Genomic DNA, 26122 nt, shown 5'->3' on the forward strand with positions numbered 1-26122 from the left:
CTCAAACAAACAAAGTCCAACTCTCTTTTCTCCCACACATTTGTGCTATAAATTAAGTCAAGATTTAGGAACATCATCGGGCCCTCAAATCCCAATAGACAGGGGAAAAAAAGAAAATTATAGCCAGAAAGTGGAAGTGGGACATACTGGATGGATGGGGCTTGGGAAGAAGCCAAAGCAAAAAACACATACAAACCCAATGGGCATCTTTCCAGTCTAGGCACAAAAATGTTTTAGTTTCAAAATATCTCTCTTGTAGAATTCCAGGGCTTCAGAGAAAAAAGTAAACTAAAACGAGGTAGCCAGACACACATATATATATATATATATATACATATATAGAATTTATATATATATATATATAATATATAGAATATATTCAGCAGAAAAAAAGGGCCATGATTTCAAATTTCTTCAAAAAACAAAAAAAGGAAAAAAGAAAAAAATGAAATGAGCGTGAATAACAAGAGTACGTAAAAAAAGAAGTGATGAGAACAGGCTGGGATTAGTTACAAAGTGTAAGAAGGGTGAAAAGGCCGTTGTAGTTGGGTTTGCTTTCATACATTTCAAAATAAAAACCAGATCACAGTATTCAAATGAAAGCTTAAGTGAAGGCAGACATTTTCCTCAACTCCCCAGGGTCTAAAGGACGAGTTACTCCCCACCCCAACCCTCATTTTGAAATGCAACGCAATGGGGATACAGTAGCTCAATCAGCCCTACCTCCCCCAGTAGAGGAGTGGGTGGGTAAGTAGCTGAGTTCCTCTCTCCATTCTCAGGCTAAAAGAGAGGGGAGTTCGGTAGGGGTAGCAGAGGAACCCCAAGTACAATGAATGGACGTGTCGTGGGGAGAAAATGAGCCTGAGGCTTCGTCACTGCCCCCATCTCATCCACTGCAATGATGTACCTATAAGTGTGCGTGTGGAGTGAGAGGGGGGCGTGGTGCTGACAGGAGGACGGGCAGGGCGGGGCAAGGGGCAAACAGGGCTGGGCAAGGGGAGCTGGTGCTGCCGCCCTCACCTGACCTTCTCACTGTCCGTCATCTGCCAGAGTCCCAGGTTGAGTACCTTGAGGCAGGGCAGCTGCGTGATGCGCTCCAGGCCGCGCTTGGTGATTCGGGTACAGCCATACAGGTCTATGCCAGTGAGCTGGCTTAGGTGCTCGGCAATGAGCTCCAGGCCCTTGTCCGTAATTCGTACGCACTGTCCGATGTTGAGCGTGCGCAGCCCGTGCATCTGCCGCACCATGCGGTTGATGCCATCATCGCTGATGTGGCAGGAGCAGAGAGAGAGAGACTTGAGGCCGTCTAGCCCCTGCGCTATGTAAGCCAGACTCTGGTCCCCCACCTTGTCACAGAACGACACATCCAGCCCCGAGAGGCGCAGGCTGCCCATGGCCAGATGCATGATGCCCGTGTCACTGATGTTGTCGCAGGAACGCAGGTTAAGGCTGCGGAGGCTGCCCATGTGCGACAGGTGCAGGAGCCCCGCGTCCGAGATGCCTCCGCAGAAGCTGAGGTTGAGGAGCCTCAGTCCAGTCAGCCCCCGGGAGATGTGCTTTAGAGACAGATCGGTGAGCTTCTGGCAGTCCTGCAGCGTAAGCTGTTCCAGGCCCAAGCAGCCCTCGGCCGCGCTGCGCGTCATGCCGGCCAGGTGCCCAATGCCCACATCCGAGAGGTGGCGGCAGCTACGGAGATTAAGGCTCTTGAGGCGCTGCAAGCCCCAGGCGATGAGCAGGAGGCCGGTGTTGGTGATGTTGCTGCAGCCCCCCAGCTCCAGAACCTCCAGGCCCTTGAGGTACTGGGCTATGCGGCCCAGGCTGCTGTCGGTGATCTGCTTGCACAGGCTCAGGTTGAGGGCGCGCAGCGAGCTGATCTCCTGCACAAACGCGTGGCCCAGCCCGTTGTCGGTGAGGTTGTAGCAGCCGCTCAGGTTAAGGCTCTCGATGTTGGCCATGCCCTGGATCACGTAGCTGAGGCTGCGGCGGAGGCTCAGGATCTGCACCCGGCGGATGCCCCGGGCCTGCAGGCTGGGGAACAGCGACGGGTTGGCCCGGCGCAGGTGCAGCTTGGCCTCCACCCCCCGCCACACCGACTTGTGGTAGGCGGCGTCCCGCCAGGCCGTGCACACCTGCGCCGCGCGCCCCTTGTCCCGGACGTCCAGGTAGCCGAAAATCATGGCCAGCAGCTCGGGGAACAAGCACGAGATGTGGGTCTCCATCTTCCTCCTCCCCCCTCCGCGGCGCCGGGGGGAGGAGGCGACGAGAGCGGTTAGCCCTGGCCGCCGCCGCCGCCTCGGGCCCAACGGACGGCCCCTCCCCGCCTTCCGGCTCCGGCTGCCGCCGCCGCTCCTCCTCCTGGTCCGTCCGTCCTTCCTTCCTTCCTGCCGGCTTCGCCTCCCTTCCCTTCCCTCCCCCCGCCCCGGGCTCCGCTCGGTCCTCACATCCCGGGCGGGGAGGACGCCCCTCACTCACTCCCCAGACTGCCGGACTGCCGGGCCGCCGCCGCCGCGCCGCCGCCTGGGGTCTAACCACGCCGCGTTCGGGCCGCGCCGCTCCGCCCGTGCCGCCGCCGCTCCCACGCCCCCTGCCGCATCCTCCGCCTCCTGCCGCCGCCGCCGCCGCCGCTCCGGGCCGGCGGGCTGCGAGGGGCCCCAAGGGCTACGCGCACGGGCTCCCGGCGCCGAGGAAGCTTCCTGCTGCCTTTGTCTCTCGTCGCTTTTCAAACCTCCCAGCCCGGGCCGCCCGCACTCCGCCGCCCAGGCGGGGGGACCAGGAGGCCACTCTGGGCCACTGAGCGCAAGTTCCCTCCCCCCTGCCGTCCGCTGGCAGTTGGAGGCTGCCGGCCCGGCACGGAGGACGCGGCGGCCGGGCGGCCGGAGCGCGGCTCTGCGCGGACCCCGGAGCGAGCAGGCGGGCGGCGCGGTTGGTAGCGTCCGGGACGTACCCCTCAGCTCGACTGCTCCTTTGCGCGGCCCTCCTCCCCTCGCGGTCCCCCCGCGCGCGCTGCGCAATGGTACGAGCCTGCGCTGCCGGAACTGTCGGAGCCGTTACCCTGGAAACCGAGTTCAGCCTCTTCTCCCCCTCCCCTGGTCTTTAACCCTGTAGGCGCCATTTGAGAGCTGCTGTCAGCCAAGCTCTTCCCCACCCTTCTTTTCACCCCGTAGCCCGCTATTGAGCCAGTCCCTTTCTGGGCCACGCCCCAGCCCTGCTCCTCTTTTTCTTTGCTACTGACGCCTGCAGTCTTTTCCCATAGTTTACCTCGATAATTCCTGACCTTTACTTCCACCCTTCTCCCTTTTATTATCCCTGCAAGACCCTCCTCCCAGTAGTAGTGCTCAATAATCATCACCCCTACTCTCCTTCCTTTTACTTTTTTTTTTTTACTGTCCCTAATACCCCTTAACACTTCTCTGTTATCACACCTCCAGTTCTCCCCAATGGGGTTGTTTCCTACGATTCCTTTCTCTCCAGTCTTTAACCCTAAATTATGGAGAAACTCAGCTGTATTCATTCATTCCTTAGCTTAACACTGACCCTCTCCAGTCCTTATTCTAGATTTATCCCTTATTATTTCCTTTTAGCATGTCCTGGGTGTTTCCAGACACAGTTGTGAGTGTGTTTCCCTCAGTACTTTATACACCAAAACTTCCCTCCACTTCCGTACTTCGCTGGGGAACTGTGAACTGTCGCAGCGCCACAGATGCCCAGGCACCTACCCAGCCCGCTTTGCACTTAGAAGGCAGCAGCCTTCCCTTCGCCTTGTTTTATGATCTTCTTCTTTCTTAGTAGTCTCTTGGACTATATACACGCTGTATGGCACAATTATGCTGATAGTCAATTTATTTGTATGTGACAATACAGATTTGCTTGTTTATAAACTAGAATGACCATTGGACTTGGTTTAAGGTGCTCCAGCAAATGTCTGTTTGTTTATAAACTGTGTTTTATGGAACCAGGGCAATGCTCAATTCTAGAACGTGGTTCCTGGGTCTTAAGTGCCCACAGAGAGGATAGGATTTCACACACTCATGTTACCCCCAAACCAAGAATTTTTGAATCAGAGAAAATGACCCTCTACATTTTTAATGAATTTATGGATCCATACAATAAAATACAATACAAGGAAACCTGATTTAGCTATCAAAAAGAAAATGGTTTCATTGATTTTTTTGAGGTCCTGAACAAGAGTTTGAATGGGTTCCATTTTCAACATGTGAGATTGTTATTTTTTGGCCGCTTCTCTTTTGCCCAAGAGATCAGTACTAGACCAAGGACATACAGATTCACTAATAGGCATAATACATTTTAGATCCCCACCCACCCACCTCTCCTATTCCTAAATCAGAAAATGCAAAAGCAAAAATTCTTCCAAGTTTGCTGCCTCACCCGCATTACACCTGGTGTGAGGCCAATAGATTTTTATAACCATCCTGAAATAATAGACTGTATTGTTAGTCATCCAGAGGATTCCAGATGTGCTATAGCAATAAGTGTCACAATTCTGGGGCATACCTGGGCTAATACTCTTCCTAGAGTGTATCGAAGCTTGTTATTGTCTTGGTCACTTCTGCCTAAACTTTTCCCTTGAACTCTACATGAAAGTCACTCTGTGTTGTTGTTGTTTGGATGTAGATGTGTTTGTATTTATGTCAAGGTCTTAATCCAAAGCACCTTAATCCTACTTAACACAAAACAAAGTGCTAGACCACACAAGGAGAAAGGGGAGGAGGACTTTCTAGACTGGGGGCCTGACCTAAAGAGAAGGAGCCTAGGGGATTTTTCCTCCTCCAGACAGGCCGTTATTTTCAAGTCTGAAGAGTCATGCAGAGGTGATAGAAGCACTTTCTCTAGAAGTTGGCCACCTGGTCCTAGATCTAGCAAAACTTTTTCTTGAGTTGAACTCTAGAGTTGTATTAATACAGAACCTTTTATTTAAGACATTCAAACAAATATTACCAGGATTTTCAGCAATGTGATTATTTTCATGTTCAATAAATAAGAAAATAAACATCAAGAAGCATCTAACAAAATGAACATTAGTGGGGAAAACGTAGTGTGGCATCGAAATCCCTATGCAGTCTGGAGACTTGGTGACTATGGATGACATTGAGGAAATGACTCCGCTTTCTGGGTCTCAGTTTCCTCTTGCTTAGACCTGCTGTCTCCTCAGCCCTGGGAGCATACATTGTCCGTGATGCAGGCAAGAGGTTAAGAATATTTTCGTGTGCAGTGGCTTCTTGGGGGTTTAGGCTCAGATTTGGGACACAAAAATAGAAGAAGGTATTATGGACCAGAGACTCTGATTGTCTGGAAAAGATGTACACCATAGTAGAAAATCCCGTGGATAGCTTGTGTGCATTTTAAGGACAGGTTGAGATTTTTGTATATGATTCGACGAGTTGCAACCAGAATGAATTTTTTTCCAAATGAGCTATGAACCTCTGTTTAGAAACAGAAGTGATAGCCTTGTGTAAGGAGCCTCTCTAAAACTTTACCAAGAATTGGGCCGACCGAGTGGCTCAGTTGTTAAGAGTTGGCTTGGGAGCACGAGCTCTGAGCATCTGGTTCCAATCCCAGATGGGCCAGTGACGCTGCGCCCTTTACAGCTAAGATTGTGAACCATAGCTCGACCTGGAGCTGGGCTGCTGTGAGTGGCCAGTGATAGTGTAGGCTGCAGCCCCTGCTACAAAGGGCTGCCATGAGCTACCGTGAGTGGCTGGCAGCCAGCATGAGCGGCCATCCAATGGCCAGCGACCAACTGCCTCAGCCAAAAAGAGCACAATGATCATAATACCAACATGGGCCAGTGAAACAGCGTCCTCCATAACTAGACTGAAGAACAAAAGGACAGTAACTTGTCTGTTCCCCTTCCCCAACTCTGTTCCCCTCCCCCAATTCCGCAATAAAAATCTTTTAAAAAACAAAAACAAACTTTACCAAGAATCTTAAAGAAACTAGATTTTTAGATAGGGTGTGTTTTTCACCTAGGTGGAGCCTGGGGAAATTGAGAAACCCAACCCCAATATCAGATTTACTTAAGAATGTATGCTTCCTCATTCAGACAGGGACCATCTGGCAGAAGAGATCAGAAGAGATCTGTAGCTTTTTAAACTTCTCATTCAAAAATATATACAGTTGGCCCTTGAACAACCCGGTTTGAATTGTGTAGGTCCACTACTACTCGGATTATTTTTCAATAAATATACAGCTGGCCCTCTGAATTCCGGGTTTTGCATTGGAAGAGTCAACCAACCATGGATCGAAAACAGTATTTTCCATCCACAGTTGGAAATCCACGATGCAGAGAGCTCTTTGTGTGCATTGTTCTATGCCATTTTATATAAGGGACTTGAGCATCCATGGATTTTAGTATCCATGGGGGTCCTGGAACCATTTACCTCCTGCAGATACCAGCGGACTATAGTTTAAGTTTTGAGGGAGTCAAAAATTATGCGCGGATATTCCACTACCTGGAAGTAGGCTCCCCTAACCCCACATTGTTTAAGGATCAACTATATATCCAAAAGTGGTCACCCAGACTCTAGCTGATGGGTGTTGGATCAAGGAGTTAGGATACTTTTTTGTGTTTTTTATTAACTCTAACATATCCATGGCATGATGCCTGCTATGCAGTAGGCACTCTGTAAATGTTGTGAACTGAAATGAATGAGAACAACAATAACAAAACTATATCTTCATGAAAGCCTTTAAACATATCACAACTTCTCCAAGAGTTCTGGACAACCAATAGCAATGGATACCTGATGTTTATAAAATGGTGCCTTTTTAATTACTTTCCTACTTCAAGATTTCTTGAGAGCAAATTCTCTGTATTCTTAGTATTTCTAAGCAGGAGAGTCCCTTGGGGCGTCTCTTGGTTGGAATATTATAAATAAGAGAGGATGAGGACTTGATTCACTGACTGCAAATAGAACTGTTAAGCAGCAACAAAAAAACCCCAATAACTGATTTAAAAATGGGCAAAGGACTTGAACAGACATTTCTTCAAATAATATATACAAATGTCCAACAAGCAAATGAAAATGCTTAATGATTTGCATTCGTTAGCAAAATGCAAGTCAAAACCACAATAAGAGATCACCTCACACTCATTAGGATGTCTACTATTAATAAAACAAAATAACAAGTGTTGGTGAGGATGTAGAGAAATTAGAGCCCTGGTGCACTGTTATTGGGAATGTACAATAGTATAGCTGCTGTGGAGAACAGGATGGCCATTCCTCAAAAACTTAAAAGTAGAACTACCTGTGATCCAGCAATCCCACTTCTGGGTATACTTGTATATCCAAAAGAAATGAAAGCAGAGTCTCAAAGAGATATTTGTATGCCATGTTCACAGAAACATTATTCACAACAGCCAAAAGGTGGAAGCAACCCAAGTGTCCATTGATGGATGAACGGATAAAGAAAATGTGGCATGTACATACAATGGAATATTATTCAGCCTTGAAAAGGAAGGAACTCCTGTCACATGCTGTGACATGTGTGAATGAACCTTGAGGACATTATGCTAAGTGAAATAAGCCAGTCACACACACACAAAAAAGACAAATACTGTATAATACCACTTATAAGAGGTGCCTAGGGAAGTCAAACTCATAGAAACAGAAAGTGGAATGGTAGCCTCCCAGGGGCTAGGGAGAGGGGGAAATGGGGAGCTATTGTTTATTGGGTGTAGTTTCAGTTTTGCAAGATGAAAAAGTTCTGGAGATTTGTTGCATAATGTGAATATACTTAATGCTACTGAATTGTACACTTACAAATGGTTAAAATTGTAAATTTTATGTTATGTGTATTTTACCACAATTAAAAATGAAAAGATTTAAACAAACATTTTGAAATAAAGATGTAAATAAAAAAGAAAAATGGGTGAATTTATTCTCACATCAACAAATTGCCAGGAACACCCTCAGATATTTGTTTAGTCTTCGCAAGTTATTAGTTTGCTATATCCTGTAAACATGGGCTTTAGCTACCACAATAAAAATAAAGTCCTGAGATCTGAGTAGCTAGAGCCCTCTCGGGATGACTGTACACGCTGTTGTCCAAGCTGGAAAAACTCTTGAGTCCGAAAGGAGGTACTAGTAATAACCACTTCCAGATGAATGGCCACTCCCCCACCTCTACTCTGGAAGTGAGAAACTTGTATTTGCAACTTTTGAGTATTAACTTTAACAGGTTTTTTCATATTTTTAGGCTCCAGATGAAAGGATTAGAAGTACTTTGATAGGATAATTCCAAATATCAGCTATTATTTGTTAATATTAACAAGCACCATAGGTACTTGTTACAAAACAGGTAGCTATGATAACTCTTAAAAAAAAGAGGCTGTGCTGTAAATGTAGGCTTCTGCACGGCACTGAACATTTTAAAAGGTGGGTTTTTAGTCATTCAGTCATTTGGGAAATAGTAATACAATTTTTGTGCACTCTGTGCTGTGAAGTAGACAAAGATGTTGAAGACGGTTGTCTGCCTTTATGGATGTAGGACCAGCAATAAGCTATCAAACACCCGCTGACAGTAACCTTATTTGTTAGTGTTATAGTGCCAACAGTGATCAAAATACAGTGTTTCAGTATAGAGGACCACCACTGGGAAGCCTGGAATTTGAATAGGTGTTGATGGGAGGAAGGGCATTTCAGAACATGGAAACTGATGAAGAGAACAGGCTGAAGTTTTTCCTTCCTTGTTTAGAAAATGTCGTGTCCCGCACGACATGGGCAGTGGGAGAACAAGAGGGGGCGGCGAAGGGTTAAGAAATAAAAGAAACAGCAGCCAAGAGTTAAATGAGCATGGGGCCAAGGGTCTCCAGCCTCGTGGAGCCCCGAATCAGGCTGACACACTGCTTTTATTTCTCTACATACCCGGAAGTAGCATTGTTCTCTCCACAGTCTGTGAGTCTCATTCCTGAGAACTTGCTCAAGCCAGATTACCCATGCCTGCAAGCTGCTATTACAGAGAGTCTCCTGCTGCGATAAGATAAGACAGATGCTCTGCCTTCACACACCCTATATGCATAAGACCCCAGGAAGATAAGATTATTATGCTGAGGACATATGCTATCACATTATCAGGTCACTTCCCAAGCAGGTGGCGGGAAGGAATGTAGCTACAGAGGTAGAAGACCTCCAGTCTCTTTGGGGGGCGGGTGAGGGCCCATGCCCACCTCCATCAGCCCCGAGATTTCTCCTGATGGCTTCCATGTGACCGTGCCTGGCTTAGGTTGTTCCTCCCTCGAGGAATCTTACCCATCATTGACTAACCGGCCATCCTTTGGGGCCAAACAGTGAGAAACAAGGTGTATGAGCAGTGTCCTCAAAAGGGTCAGTTTAGGGTTAAACATGGGGGGGGGGCAGACGGCTGGACAGCTGCGTGGCAACAAGAAAAAAATAAGAATAAGAATGCTGTGATAGCAACCATACATTGTCACATGTTGTTATGGCTCTTCCATACTGAGGTATCAGGTTAATTTTATTAAAAAAAATTATTTTTTTTATTGGGGAACAGCCGTGGTCATTGATTACACATTGCTTTCTTGCTACAATGACATAGTTGATTCTTTTAGGGAGGACGCAGCTCACAGTGGCCCATGTGGGGATCGAACCGGCAACCTTGGTGTTATCAGCACCATGCTCTAACCAAGTGAGCTAACTAGTCACCCCCCAGTTAGGTTAATTTTTTTTTAATTAATTAAAAAAAATTTTTTTTAAAGATTTTAAAAGATTTTAAAAGATTTTTTAAAAAAGATTTTAAAAAAAATCTTTTAAAAGATTTTTATTCGGGAATTGGGGGATGGGAACAGCGCTGGGGAATTGGGGGAAGGGGAACAGACAAGTTGCTGTCGCTTTGTTCTTCAGTCTAGTTGTGAAGGACGTTGCTTCACTGGCCCAAGTTGGCACCATCGTTGCACTCTTCCCGGGTGAGGCAGATCAGTCGCAGGCTTCTGGACGGCCGCTCACTGCGGCTGCTGGCTGGCTGCTGGCTACACACGGTATCCCATGGCAACCCACTGCCACAGGGGCTACAGCCTGCGCCGTCACCGGCAACTCAAGGCAGCTCAGCTCCAGGTTGAGCTGTTGTTCAGCATCTTAGCTGTGGAGGGCAGTGTCACTGGCCCTCATATGTGGGATCTGAACTGGGGCCCTCTGGGGTCCCAAGCCAGTTCTTAACCAATGCGCCACTCTGTGGCCCTAGGTTAATTGTTAAGAAATCACCATTTCAAAGAATTCTTAGCTCGCTTCTCCCCTCGTCCCCCATGCCCCATCCCCCAAGAATAAGGAAGCTTTAACTCTTCTTTATCTGAATTGGAATTCAGTATCTGAAGTCAGAACTTTTTAGTTCATGGTTTGGACTTTGCTACTGTTTTTACAACCAAGATTTCCTTGAAAAAAATATATTTTTTTAATTGGCTGGCTTTCTCATTTGCCCAGTTCACCCTTCTCTGACAAGAACTTGATGTTACACATCCAGGCAGGGATGGAGAAGGGGTGCCATTCAAGGTTCTGCCTTGCTTTCTGGAAGGCCCTGGTGCAAGGGTGGCTTCTGTGCCTGTCTCCCTTGAGTGCCTGTGACATGAGGGCCCCTTAACACACCTTTGTTTTCAAGGCAGCTTTGTGAGCTAAATGCACACCAGACTTGGAGTCTGAAGTTGTGCGTTGGAACCCAAGATTTCCCATTACAGTTGCATGACCTACGGCAAAGTGACTTAAATTCTTTGAGCTTCAATTTCCTAATCTATAAAAATCAAAGTAATTTTTGTTTACAGAGCTATTATGAGAATTCATAGAGGAAAAAAAATCCATGAGAAGGAGGAGCCTAGTGTAGAACCTGTCACACAGTAGGGACATAATAAAACAGCTCCAAGTCAAGTAGTTGTCTTCAATCTAGTTGTGGAGGGTGCAGCTCCTTGGTCCACGTGGGAATCCAACCAGCAACCTTGGTGTTATGAGCCTGTGCTCTACCCATCTGAGCTAACCGGCCGCGCCCCCCCCTTTTTTTTTAAATAAATGCATTGTGGGAAAAAAAAAACCTCCTCCCAGATGTTCCCCAAAATTGTACAAATATACATTTGCTGACAGTTAAACATTTTTTAAACGTTTCCTGTTTTTAAGAAACATGCAGAAAAAAAATATGCAGGTTAAAGGAGCGGAAACATAGCAAAAGTGCAAGAGCATAATAAAACGATCTTCCACTTAGAACAAACCACGTATCTGTTTGCACGTCATTTTCTCCTCTGTAAGTCAGGAAGACTAGCATATTCCATTAAATCACCAGGAAATAGTCCCAAAATCCTCTTCTTCTAGACAAATATCCATTCTGTTGCCCTTGACCTATCTTTTCAATACCAACTCACACTTTCTTTTGTTTAGAGCAGTGGTTCTCTAACTTGAGAAAAACTTTGAAGGTTTCTGAGTCAGAAGGTCTGGGGTGAGGCCTGAGAATTTGCATTCCTAGCCAGTGATACTATGTTGCTGACCTGGGACCATGGCACTGGGCACCACTGGTAGAACAACTTCCTACTACACCCTTTTCTTTCTCCTACTTTACAACTTTTGTTAAGTTATATGCAGTCTCTCCCTTTTTGGTAAAATAAAAGTAATATAGAAAAGAAACTACGAGGTGTGATCAAACAATATGGTGAATGTTTAAATAAAGACACATTGCGGTTAATCCCTCTCAAAATACTCCCCCTCACTTTGAACACACATCCCATTGTTCTTGCCACTTTCTGAAGCAGTTCTGGAAGTCCTCTTTCGTGAGTGTCTTTAGTTGCACTGTCATGGCTGCCTTGATATCCTGAATCGATTCAAAATGTTTACCTTTCATGTTCACTTTGACTTTGGGGAAGAGCCAGAAGTTGCATGGTGCCAGATCCAATGAATAAGGTGGATGAGGACACACCATAATTATTTTATTTACAGAAATTGCCCTACCAGAAGTGATGTGTGACACGGAGCATTGTCATGATGATTTATGGCACACTTTAAAACACACCTTCTCTCAACCGTAGCTCACACCAGACTGACTGCACCAAACAAGTTGAAATTTGTCACACACTGTTACTAAGGTTTGATGCGTCGCTTCCTGTATTGAAGATCCCTGCCTTTCCGTTAGATGGCACTCGGCAGCAGAATTCATTGTATTGTTTGATCACAATGGAAAGGCTCCATGTCACACATCGCTTCTGGTATGGCAATTTCTGTCAAATAAAAACATTACGGTATGCCCTCATCCACCTTATTCACCGGATCTGGCACCATGCGACCTCTGGCTCCTCCCCAAAGTCAAAATGACTCAGGACGTCGAGGCAGTCATGACAACGCAACTAAAGACACTCATGAAAGAGGACTTCCAGAACTGCTTCAGAAAGTGGCAAGAACGATGGGAAAAGTGTGTTCAAAGTGAGGGGGAGTATTTTGAGAGGGATTAATGGCAATGTGTTTTTTAGTGTAATAAATTGTTTTAAAAATTTAAACGTTCACTGTTTTTGGGTTTTTTTTTTAGATTTTTTTTTTTTAATTGGGGGAACTGGAGGAGGGAAACAGCCAAGTTGTTATCCTTCAGTCTTAGTTGTGGAGGGCGCACCTAGCTCAGCTCCAAGTCCAATCGCCATCTGACTGCCCATCTGCAGCTCGTAGGCGCTCAGCTCAAGGTGCTGTGTTCAATCTTAGTTGCGGGGGGAGGCGGGGGCGCAGCCCACCATCCCATGCAGGAGTCGAACCGGCAACCTTGTTGTTAGGAGCATGTGCTCTCACCAGCTGAGCCATCCTGCCGCCTAGTGGCAGCTCAGCGGCAGCTCAGCTTTGGCACAGCTTACTGGCCCATGTGGGAATCAAACCGGAGACCCTGTTGCTCAGAGCTCGTGCTCTTAACCAACTGAGCCACTTGGCTGGCCCTGTTCACCATACTTTTTGATCACACCTCGTATGTTGTTTTTTTACCCACATCTTTTGTCTTTTAGATCATAAGCTCCTCTGGTATGAAGACTAAAGTTTTCCCTAAGTGATGTAGTAAAAAGAACCTAGATTTTGTAGCCAGACAGAGTCTGAGTTAAAATCTTGAATTTGTCACTTTTTAGCTCTGTGTTTTTGGATAGGTTATTTAACCAGTTGGAGCCTTGGTTTTCTTGTCTGTAAAATGGGACTAGTGCTTTATACATCTTGGGAGTTTTGTGAGGATTAAATGGGATAACCTCCCAGTGCACTTCTTGATCATAATGAAAATAATTAATCTTTATTGAGCATTTATTGTGTATTATACATTATTTTAAGGTCTTCACATATATGAACACAATATTTAATCTTTTTTTTTAATTGTGGAATTGTGGAAGGGAACATTGTGTTTAGCAGGACCCATCAGCTCCAAGTCAAGTTACTGTCCTTCAGTCTTAGTTGTGGAGGGTGCAGCTCAGCTCCAAGTCCAGTTGCTGCTTTCATTCTAGTTGTGGGGGGTGGGCGGGAGGGGGCGCAGCCCACCATCCCATGCAGGAGTTGAACAAGCGACCCTGTTGCTCAGAGCTCATGCTCTAACCAACTGCGCCACCCAGCTGGCCCCACAATCTTCACACTATGAAGTAGATTCCACTATTATCTCCATTTTACAGAAAAGGAAACTGTGGCAAAGAGCAGTGGTTCTCAACCTGTGGGTCGCGACCCCTTTGGGGGGGGTCAAACAACCCTTTCACAGGGGTCGCCTAAGACCATTGGAAAACAAAAATATATTTACATTATGATTCATAACAGTAGCAAAATTACAGTTATAGAGTAGCAACGAAAATAAATTTATGGTTGGGGGTCACCATAACATGAGGAGCTGTATTAAGGGGTCGTGGCATTAGGAAGGTTGAGAACCACTGGCATAGAGAGAGAACTTGAGCTCAAGACCAAACACCTGACTGAAATGGAATTTGATTTCTATAGTCTACAACTAGAAACCACATTCTAAACCATTGTTTCGCTGCCTTAACAATATGTTTAGCATCCCATCCTTGCTAGGATGCAGTTACTATATGACACCAAATCCATGAAAGTAATGGGTAACAGTGAATGAGAGGACTTCCAGTCAAGGTGGTGAAGTAGGAAAATGCTGTGCTCGCCTCCTCCCATGACCACATCAAATTACAACCAAATTACAGAACAACCACCCTTGAGAACCACTTGAAGACTAGCTGAACAGAACTCCTATAACTAAGGATATAAAGACGAAGCCACATCGAGACTGGTAGGATGGGTAGAGACACGAAACGGGCTGGTCCCACACCCATGTGTAGTGTTAAGAATCAGGAGGGAAAGACATCCTACTGAATGGGAGAAGATGTTTGCCAATAATACATCTGATAAGGGTTAATATCCAAAATTTATAAATAGATCATACAGCTCAACACCAAAAAACCCAATTTAAAAAATGGACAGAGGACATATAGATGGCCAATAGACACATGAAAAGATGCTCAAAATCACTAATCATCAGAGAAATGGAAATAAAAACCACAATGAGATACCACCTTTCACCTGTCAAAATGGCTATCATCAATAAATCAACAAATAACAAGTGTTGGCGAGGATGTGGAGAAAAGGGAACCCTTGTGCACTGTTGGAGGGAATGTAAATTGGTGCAGCCACTGTGGAGAACAGTATGGAGGTTCCTCAAAAAATTAAAAATAGAACTACCTTATGACCCAGCAATTCCACTCCTGGGTATTTATCCAAAGAAATCCAAAACACTAATTCAAAAAAATATATGCACCCCTGTGTTTACTGTAGCACTGTTCACAATAGCCAAGATATGAAAACAACCGAAATGCCCATCAAGGGCATTGGATGAAGAAATTGTGATACATTAATACAGTGGAGTATTATAAAGAAAGAATGAAATCATACCATTTGCAACAACATGGATGGACCTATGCTAAGTGAAATAAGGCAGACTGAGAAAGACAAATACCATATGATCTCATTTATATGCGGAATCTAAAGAACAGAATAAACAAACAAACAAAACAAATAGACTCTGGGCCGGCCGAGTGGCTCACTTGGTTAAGAGTTGGCTTGGGAGCACGAGCTGTGAGCAGCAGGGCCGTCGGTTCGGTTTCCACATGAGGGCCAGTGATGCTGTGCCCTCTACAGCTAAGATGGTGAACAACAGCTCGACCTGGAGCTGGGCTGCCGTGACTGGCCAGTGACAGTGTAGGCTGCAGTGGGGCTACAGTGGGCTGCCTCAAGCTACCGTGAGTGGCTGGCAGCCAGCGTCAGCAGCCAGCAGCTGGCGTGAGCTTTCGTGAGCTGCTGTGAGCAGTCGTCCAATGGCTGGCAAGCAACTGCCTCACCTGGGAGGAACGCAATGATTATAATACCAACATGGGCCAGTGAAGTGACATCCTCCACAATGAGACTGAAGAACAAAAGGACAGCAACTTGTCTATTCCCCTTTCCCGATTCCCCAACGCTGTTCCTCTCCCCCAATTCCCCAATAAAATCTTTTAAAAAAAAACAAAAAAAAAACCCCTTCCTTTTAATAGTTTCTTTATCTTCAGGTAAAGAAAGAAGTCATTGGGGGCCAGATCAAGTGAGTAGGGAGGATGTTTCAATAGTTATTTGTTTACTGGCTAAAAACTCCCTCACAGACAGTGCTGTGTGAGCTGGTGCATTGTCATGATGCAAGAGCCATGAACTGGTGAAAGGTTCAGGTCATTTTCATCTAACTTTTCATGCAGCCTTTTCAGCACTTCCAAATAGTAAAGTGGGTTAACTATTTTTCCAGTTGGTACAAATTCATAATGAATACTCCCTCTGATATCAAAAAACGTTAGCAACATCGTTGCAACAAATTTGCAAACTTCATTTTCAGACCTCATTCATATTCATTCACAGGATGTAAAGTACAGGATAGGGAATATAGTCAATGGAATTGTAATAGCTATGCAGTTTCAGATGGTAGTAGACTTGGTGGGATTAGCACTTAGTGAGGGGTGTAAATGTCTCATTATTATGTTGTTTTATACACCTAAAACTAGTAATTAAAAAAAGAATCAGGAGGGAGATCTCAGCTGTGGAGGTACCTCCTGAGGAGCGAGGGGTCCCAAACCTACACTGGACTCCCCAGCCCAGAGCATCAATGCCAGGAAGAGGAGTTCCCACAATATCTGGCTGTGACAATCAGTGGGAATTCAGTCCAGGTGAGATGGAGGGCTGCTGTAGATACAGGCATCCTCTTAAAGGGCCTGAAATTGATACCTCGAGACAAATGAAAATTAAAACACAATGACTCCAAGTGTGTGAGACACAGCGAAAGCAGTTCTAAGAGGGACATTTATAGCAATGCAGGCCTACCTCAAGAAACAAGAAAAATATCTCAAATAATCCTAAACCTAAAGGAACTAGAAAAAAATCAACAACAACAACAAAAAGCCTTAAGTGAGTAGAAGAAGGAAATAATAAAGATCAGAGCAGAAAAAAATGAAATGGAGCCTTAAAAACAAAAAACAATGCAAAAGATCAATGAAACCAAGAACTGGTTCTTTGAAAAGATAAACAAAATTGATAAACCTTTAAGCAGACTCATCAAGAAAAAAGAGGACTCACATAAATAAAATAGAAATAAAAAAGGAGACGTGACAACTGACACCACAGAAACACAGGATTATAAGAAAATACTACAAACAATTATATGCCATCAAACTGAACAACCTGGAAGAAATGGCTAAGTTCCTAGAAACATACAATCTTTTAAGACTGAATCAAGAAGAAACAAAATCTGAACTGACTGATAACTACTAACAAAATCAAACCAGTAATTTCGAACAAACTAAAGTCCTGGACCAGATGGCTTCACAGGTGAATTTTACCAAACTTTCAAAGAAGAATTAACACCTATACTTCTCAAACTATTTGAAAAAATTGAAGAGGAGGGGAGGCTCCTAAGCTCATTTTATGAGGCCAGCATTACCCTGATTCCAAAACCAGAGAAAGGCATTACAAACAAAAAAAATATTATAGGCCAATGTCCCTGATGAACATAGGTGCAAAAATCCTCAACAAAATATTAGCAAACCAAATTTAGCAATATGTCAAATAGGTCATACACTATGATCAAATGGAATTGTTTTCCTGGAATTCAAGATTGGTTGAATATATCTGCAATCAATATGATATACCACATAAACAAAATGAAGGATAAAAATCATATCATCATATGATCATATTAATAGATGCAGAAAAAGTGTTTGACAAAATCCATAATCCATTTTTTTATTAAAAAAACTCTCAGTAGGGCTGGCCGAGTGGCTCAGTTGGTTAAGAGCTTGCTCAAGAGTGCAAGCTCTGAGCAATAGCAGTTCGATGCCCAGCCCGATCTGAGCAGCCGCTGCGCTGCCAACTGGCGGCAGGATGGCTTAGCTAAAAAAACAAACAAACAAACAAACAAAAAACTCTCAGCAAAGTGGGACACCTCAACATAATAAAGGCCATATACAACAAATCCACAGCTAACCTCATACTCAGTGGGGGAAAAGCTAAAAGTGTTCTCCTTAAGATCAGGAACAAGATAAGGATGCCCACTTTCACCACTTTTATTCAGCATAATATGGGAAGCCCTAAACATAGCAATCAGACAAGAAAAAGAAAGCCAATCCAAATTAGAAAGGAAGAAATTAAACTCATTATTTGCAGATGACATGATATTATGAAGAGAGAACCCTAAAGATTCCACCAAAAAACTGCTAGAGCTAATAAATGAATTTAGTAAAGTAGCAGTATACAAAATTAATATTCGGAAATTAGTTGCATTTTTATACATCAATAAACAAACTATCAAAAGGAAAAATTAAGAAAACAATCCCACTTGCAATACATAAAAAAAAAAAATGCCTAGGAACAAATTTAACCAAGGGGATAAAAGACCTAAAAATTATAAGACATTGAAGAAAGAACTCGAAAGAGATACAAATAAATGGACTCATATACTGTGCTCATGGATAAGAAGAAATAACATAATTAAAATGTCCGTACTACCCAAAGCAATCTAAAGATCCAGTGCAATCCCTATCAAAATACCAATGGCGTTTTTCACAGGACTAGAACTAATCCTAAAATTTGTATGGAACCACAAAAGAATAAACAGCCAAAGCAATCTTGATAAAGAAGAACAAAGTTGGAGGTATCATGCTACCTGATATCAAACTATACTACAAGGCTATAATAATCAAAACAGCATGGTACTGGCATAAAAACAGACACATAGATCAATGGAACAGAGTAGAAAGCCCAGAAATAAACCCACGCCTATATGGTCAAGTAATTTATGGCAGATAAGGTGAGACTATGCAATGTATGTCTTTACAGCCTCTTCAACAAATGGTGTGGAAAAATTGAACAGATGTATGCAAAAAAAACAACACCAAACACTTTCTTATATTATATTAAAAAAAACACCTCAAAATGTATTAAAGACTTAAATGTAAGACCACAAACCACAAAACTCCTAGAAGAACACATAGGCAGTAAACTCTGTGACATCTTTCTTAGTAATATTTTTTTCTGTCATGTCTCCTTGGGCAAGAGAAACAATAGAAAAAATAAACAAATGGGACTACATCAAACTAAAATGTTTTTGCACAGCAAAAGAAACCAACAAAACAAAAAGACAACCTACTAAATGGGAAAAGATATTTGCTAATGATACATCTGATAAGGGGTTATTATCCAAAATTTATAAAGAACTCATACAACTTAACACCCCCCCCCAAAAAAAGGCAATCCAATTAAAGAATGGGCAGAGGACCTGAATAGACATTTCTCCAGAAGACATACAGATGGCCAATAGACATACAAAAAGATGCTCAAAGTCACTAATCATCAGAAATGCAAATTAAAATGAGATATCGCCTCACACCTGTCAGAATAGCTATCAGCAATAAATCAACAAACAAGTGTGGGCGAGGATGTGGAGAAAGAGAACCCTCGTGCACTGTTGGTGGGATTGCAAATTGGTGCAGTCACTATGGAAAACAGTATGGGGGTTCCTCAAAAAATTAAAAAAAGAGCTACCTTATGACTCAGCAATCCCACTTCTGGGTATTTATCTGAAGAAATCCAAACATTAATTTGAAAGCTATATGCACCCCTAGGTTCATTGTAACATTATTTACGATAGCCAAGATATAGAAACAACGTAAGTGTCCACCAATAGACAATGGGAAAATGAAGATGTGGTACATATATACAGTGGAATATTACTCAACAATAAAAAAGAATAAATCTTACCATTCGCGACAACATGGGTGAGCCTACAGCATATTATGTTAAGTGAAATAAGTCAGACTGAGAAAGACAAATATCATGTGATCTCACTTATATGGGGAATCTAAAAACAAAATAAACAAAACAAAAAGAGACTCAGATACAGAGAGCAAACTCTGATGGCTGTCAGATGGGAGGTGGGGTGGAAGGCTGGGTGAAAAAGGTGAAGGGATTAAGAAGTACAAATTGGCAGATTCAGAATAGTCACAGGGATGGAAAGTACAGCAGGTGGAATATAGTCAATAATATTGTGATAAGTATGGTGTCAAATAGGTACTCGAGTTATTGAGAGGATACCTTCATAAATTATATAAATATCTAATCACTATGTTGTACACATGAAAATAATATAATATTGAATGCCCACTGTAATTGAAAAATGAAAAAATTAAAAATGAAATAAAAATAAAAAAGAGATAACTCTCTCCTCCCCCCTTCAAAAGCTGTAAAAAAAAAAAAAAGTGAAGGAGATTGACTATAATAGCAGTATTGGGCCCTGGTGAGATGTGGCTTTCATGCAAAACACTTAAAAGGCCCTGGTCGATTTGCTAGCCTAAGTAGGTCAGAGAGAAAGAGAGAGAGGGAGTGTGTGTGTGGAGAGCACGCCTGTGTGAATACATCCTGTGGGTAGATGTACTGCTGATCGTTTTATGTCTCCAGGCCCACAGCTGGATGCCTGGCAGGTTCTGACCTTGTATGGTCCCAAAGGAGTGTGTTTGTGTGTAATTATGTCACCCTCTAGTGGTTACTTCCCCTTTAGCCCTTTATCTGGGAAAGAGCCCAATCTTAGTATCAGTGACCTCTTCAAAGAAGACTCACTGAACAGAATCTCAGGGAGATTTTTGGCATAGAGGGGCAGTGCGGAGAAAGGAGGGGATGGCAGAAGGCAAGAAGAGAGTGCCCAGGATCTAAAGAGGGAAAGTGCTACCAAAAGTCACTGTTAGTCTACTCCTGGCAGAGAAGAAGAAGAAGCAGGAAAGGCGGAGCATTTGGGGAGGAGAGGAAGGAAGATGTCTCAAGTGAGGCTCCTGCATGTCAGTGTTTATGAAATGCCATTTTATATTTGTGGGACGGGACAGTTACTGCAGCTCTTTGAGTTACTAGAGCTCTTTCCAGAGCTTCAGTACTGAGGGCTGAGGCGGGAGTGGAGAAGGACTGTTTGCAACTGGTAGTTCTCTTTTCCCAGGGCTGTAGGCAGACTGTGTGAGTACAAAGACTGACTAAATTCCAAACTTTCATGACCTTGGAGTGGACTGCTAACTTGACTGCATCTCTGCAGCCTGAGGCTGTGTTCTCTCTGCCTGTGAAGGTCATTTTTATCAGGATCCTCGCAGATTTGTTAGACCTTGATAAATATTTCCAAAGGCGAGGATGGGATCCAGACCATCACACTGAGAACGGGTTTGTAAGTCTACATCAGGCCTGGGACTCCGCTGCCTGAAGCCTGGCTGGGCCAGAGTTTGAAGGCTATTCCCCCTTTGAGAAGGTGCTGGCGCGGAGCCAGGCTTTGCTGGAAAGTCTTATTTGGATGAACCGAGCATTTACATTTCTTACATAATGCCAGACCCAGAGGAGTATTAAGGATTTGCCCTGTTGGCAGAGTTCACAGCCAGGTCCCCCTTTCTGCCAAGAGGATAGGGTTAAAAGTTTAAAAAAATAGCCAGAATCTCAAGGGGTGAAAAAAAAGTTCCAGCCTTCCTAGTGTTAACTCTTCACACCCCAGAAAAGATGGTTATGAGATAAAAATCAACATTGATAGCACGTGATCTTGCTGCTTTCCTGAATACCGGTTATTCCCAAAGATGTCAGCAACACACACCACACACTGGCTTTCCTTCCTGGCAGGAGGGACATGAAAACAGCACGAAAACCTTGTCCACAATTTTTTCCAAAGTTGGAACAACTTGTCTCAGTCTTGAGACCTAGAATTCAGTGAGGTTCTTTGTTTGCTGTTAACTTTTTATTTTTAAACTTCATTTACCATGTAAGGCCAAAATTTTCAAGTAAGTTAAGTAGTCAGTTTCTGCTGCTGTTGTAATTATCCAGAGCCCTTGATTTAACCGGCTGAGGGGACCCACACTGGAGTTGTCGACATTTGGGGCATAATAACAAAGCTTAGTAACTAGGTGACATCTTCTCTTTAAAGCTTTGAGAGCTTGGTGTAGACATTTAATGACAAGCGCTTGTTTTTGTTTGTTTTGCTTTTTTGAGAGGGCAGTGGTTGTTTGGTTTTTACAAGTAGAGAAAAATAAGGCATAGAATAAAGGAGTGACTTTCTCAGGTTCATCAGACCAGCGAGGCCGCGTCCACCTTTCCTGTACCTGCAGAGCACCTCTGAACCCCAACCTCACATGCACACTCAGGAGTGCCTTTGTGCTCCATGCTTTAATAACTCATGTAGTTGGAAAGATCATCAGACACTGACAGAAGTACACAGAAATGGGATCACTTATGCCACCAAGTGATTAGGATTGCTAATTGACAGAACTGCAACGAGGAAGGAAAAGTAGACATTTTCAATAGTGTGATTATGTGTGTCACTCAGGCATATTCGTGACTGCTGATGTGCTGTGGGAAAATGGAAAACACAACCTTCGACATCCATTACAAGATGGGGTCTTAGTTCTCTGTTTTCCTGATTGTATACCTATACATTTAAAAAGGTTGGCATACCGGCCGAGTGGCGCATTGATTAGGAGTTGGCTTGGGACACCAACTTTGAGCAGTAGGGCCCCAGTTCGGATCCCACATGCGGGCCAGTGACACTGCGCCCTCTACAGTTAAGATGGTGAACAACAGTTCGACCTGGAGCTGGGCTGCCGCATGAGTCGCTGGGGGTGGCGTAGGCTGCAGTGGGGCTGGCCAGCAGCTGGCGTGAGCTGCCATGAGCTACTGTGAGCAGCGTTTAATGGCCGGCAAGTGACTGCCTCACCCGGGAAAAGCGCAGTGATAATAACAACATGGGCCAGTCAAGCAACGTCCTCCACAACTAGACTGAAGAACAAAAGGACAGCAACTTGTCTGTTTCCCTTCCCTGATTCCCCAACGCTGTTCCCCTCCCCCGATTCCCCAATAAAATCCTTTAAAAAAATAATAAAAAGGTTTGCATACTTTGAGAAATAATGTATAAACTAAGAATGATCACAGCTGGTAGAGCTAAAATTAGCTTGCCTTGTGAGTTCATCAGCAGCATGTCATAGTCTGTAATGCTTTACTGTAGAAATTGCGTATTTACTTCCTTATGCTACACTTATATCCCAATCACCATGATTTTCAATATAAACATAGCATTTTTAAAAAACACCCCATATGGGCCGGCAGAGTGGCGCATTGGTTAGGAGATGGCTTGGGACGCCAGCTCTGAGCAGCAGGGCCCCGGTTCGGATCCCACATGGGCCAGTGACACTGTGCCCTCTATAGCTAAGATGGTGAACAACAGCTCGACCTGGAGCTGGGCTGCCATGAGTCGCTGGCGACAGCGTAAGCTGCAGTGGGGCTGCAATGGGCTGCCATGAGCTGCCACCATGAGTGGCCGTACAAGGGCTGGCGAGCGACTGCGTCACCCAGGAAGAGCACAATGATAATACCAACATGGGCCAGTGACGCGACGTTCTCCACAACTAGACTGAAGAACAAAAGGACAGCAACTTGTCTGTTCCCCTCCTCCAACACCCCAATTAAAAAAAAAACAAACAAAAACAAAACAAACCCACCCCCTATGGTGTCATAAACTGATAGAAAGTTGTGACTACTACATGGATCAATATACTAACTAATATTTTTCTGTGTTCTGTGGTATAAGAAGTAAGTGCTTACAATTTGAGCGTTTCTTAAATCCTTGACTGACATAAAGCATCACATGGTTAACATTAGATCATCTTAAATTATCCGTGGCTGTGGGAGAAAGCTGGTTGTTCAATTTTAATGCATGGATCATGTTCCAAACTGAGAGGTTTGTTTTGTTTGTTTTGCTTTTCCTTAAAAGAAAATCAAGCTTAATTTTTTTAATCCTGTTCATTTAAATTCTAAGACAGAGCTGGAAAAGGGAGACTTGAAGACCAAAAAATAACATTGTCAACCACTGTTCTACCATGAAAAAGAAATGGTTCACAAAGAAAACAACAGTAGAAATTAAGTTTGTCGTGGCATGTAAGACAAAGTACCCAGATTACATATAAAAGTTAAACTGCTTTACACCCTGCTTCTAAACATAAGGATGCAAATATATGGCAACAATAAATAGTTGAAGCCTGAATGTTTTCTTAAACATTCCTTAAATGTTAGGGATCCTGAAAGATCCCTAAACAAGTAGAAAATTCTGTCCTGCTTGGAGAATGTTTCCTAGAGTCTGTTTGAGGGGATCTCCACCCCACAAAAGAGTAAATTATCTCTAAACAGCAAAATAAAATCAACAACAATAAACAACTTTGGAAAGGCATATTAGAGATCCAAGGCAGTTAGCGATTCCATTCTTGCCTTTCTCTACAGCTTATCAGTTTGGCTTGCTTCCTGGTTAGATGGTCCTTGATCTGGATGGTGGTTTCGTGGGTATATGCATATGTAAAAAGTCATCAAGCTGTATATTGAATATTTGTGCGTTTGACTCTGTTTTTTTTTTTTTTAATAAAAAAAGTTGTTTGTTTGTCAGAAGGGGCTTAATGGGTCAAGGCAAGTTTACCTCTCTGCATACAAATGATCACATGTTCTGTTTGTTCGACAGGCTAAGCAAACAAGTAGAGGTTCTGGGGCAGCTACTGGGAACTTGGCCCTGCCCTTCAGCCGGGACACCCTCTCTTCCCTGATTGCCACTCCCTCCCTGGACCTTTCTGGCCTGGCTGCCCTCACTGCTGAATGACGGGGAGGATTTTGTCTCTCCTTGGTACTCTCCTCCTGCTGGCCTCTGCTCACCCCCATCCTTCAGTACAGTATATGCAATCAGCACTCAATAAATATTGACTTTAATTCTGATCATTTTTTCTTTAGTTAATATGTATTGGGGTTGGGGAGCAGTGTGCCAGAGAAAGGGAGGAAGGAAGGAAGTTGTTTATTTTAAAGACTAGATCAGTGAGTCTGTCATGGGGGACAACCTGGGACTGGGCAGAAGCTGAGATAGAAAACACACAGACATTTCTGTGTTGCCTCAGTCTTTGATAATGTTTTCTTAATGCTGCAAAAATGCAGTAATTTGTCATTTGCTGCACACTATTCCATGCTGTTCCCTACTGAGCCGAATCAGGTCACATTATACTTGCTGTGTTATGCTGTGCTGTTTTCCATTGACTTTTTGGTTGTTGATATTGTCTTTTAGGGTGGGGTACGTGGTTTCTGCTGACACAAACATGAATGCATTTTACCACTGAAATTTTCCTGGGAGTCCAGTCATTTTGAGCTGGAAATTGTCATTGGGGTGCGTTTTTACATTCCTGTCCTTGCTTTCATCTGTGGGTGCCACCCATAGCATAGGCTTTCTGCGGTGCAGTGGGTGTGCTGCCTATGAGTAGGAAAAAATGCAGCTTCTCTTACGCAGCCAAGAAGACAAGGAAACCATGGTCATGCTGTGTGCCTTCAACACACATTTGTTTGTGGTACATCAGAGCTTCAGATCCAGCTGTCTTTGCCTGTTACTGCCATCCCAGACAGTGACATCCACAAGGATTAAGGACCTTTTGCCAAAGATCAAGAACGCCCCTCCCTTCTTTTTGCTCCAGTGGTTGAGATCTGACAGCATTCCTGCTAATATTTCCTTGATCGGAACTCGGGAACGCTGGCTACTGGGCATTTTTGCAGAGGATCCTCGTTAAAAATTTTCCTGTCAGTTTTTTAAATCTATTTTTTAAACAGAATTCCTAAATGCTTTTGCAACCAACAGTGTTGTTATATTTTGCTGAGAGAACCCAGATGGCAGGAGAGAATTGTTTTTTTCCACTTGAATCACTGCCCTTGCACTGTCACCTAGACACAGAAGGGTGAGGTCGGGACAGCGCTGTGGCCACAGAGCATGGTTAGATTTCAAAAAGCAGCAGAGCCAAAAAATGCCTTCTGATTCAACACTTCCGCTCTCTGTGTGACCTCGGCTCATATCTAGTTACAGGGTTTATTTGGCAAAAACACAGTTTTGTGGTGGCGTTTACCAGGCAGAGCCAGTGTCTCCCTGGACAGTTGCATTTGAGGACCTGTCTGTCGCACACGCCATTAATAACCTTGTTTGTTTAGGGCCCCTCTGTAGAGTCTTTATTCATGGAAAAGTAGAAAGAGGCTCAAACAGCTCAGTTGGATTTCCACGTCCTAGGTAAAATGTGTAACCCATCCGACTTCTCAACTGAGAAGATTGCATGTGGCTGTCACAGAAAGAGGATAAATATGGAACCCTACAAGGCTGTGCTTGCAGCCACTTTTAGTCCATTGAATTGAATGCATAACGAAAGGCAGGCATACTCTGGGAAGCACAGAGCTGAACCAGTGGTAGGAGTCTCACAGTTGCATCTGTTGAGCTGGGGACAGTTACTTTATCCCCCCGTGAGTTGGCCACTGGCTGAAAGATGCAATAATATCCCTCCTGTGATCCTACTGCAAGTATTGTAATCATGAGACCTAAATGACTTATAAAAGAGGAAATACAAATGGCTAACAAATATCTAAAAGTGTATATGTCCTCACTAATAAATATGGTCTAAAATGAAATAGCATGTTTTTTAAAGATCTTTATTGGGGAATTAAGGGAGGGAAACAGTGTTGGGGAATTGGGGAAGGGGAACAGACAAGTTGCTGAACCCCTGTTCCTCAGTCTAGTTGTGGAGGACGTCGCC

At 43.9% G+C, this 26122-nt stretch overlaps 2 protein-coding genes across 5 annotated transcripts in view; one reads left to right on the forward strand and one right to left on the reverse strand.

Annotated features, from left to right (window-relative positions):
- The window catches only part of FBXL14 (F-box and leucine rich repeat protein 14), a 41901-nt gene extending 39554 nt beyond the window's left edge, over positions 1-2347 (reverse strand). The window contains exon 1 of one of the 3 annotated variants that reach the window (XM_019654127.1): positions 1021-2345. In XM_019654127.1, the coding sequence (XP_019509672.1) occupies positions 1021-2219 (1199 nt within the window). In that variant the 5' untranslated portion in view covers positions 2220-2345. Of the gene's footprint in view, positions 1-1020 lie in introns of all 3 variants that reach the window. The other 2 variants (XM_019654126.1, XM_019654128.1) reach the window with 2 other exon arrangements.
- The window catches only part of WNT5B (Wnt family member 5B), a 116553-nt gene that overhangs the window by 60665 nt on the left and 29766 nt on the right, over positions 1-26122 (forward strand). The window lies entirely within an intron of this gene.

The sequence above is a fragment of the Hipposideros armiger genome, unplaced genomic scaffold (assembly GCF_001890085.2).
Source record: "Hipposideros armiger isolate ML-2016 unplaced genomic scaffold, ASM189008v1 scaffold_213, whole genome shotgun sequence".
In the NCBI taxonomy this organism is placed as follows: domain Eukaryota; kingdom Metazoa; phylum Chordata; class Mammalia; order Chiroptera; family Hipposideridae; genus Hipposideros; species Hipposideros armiger.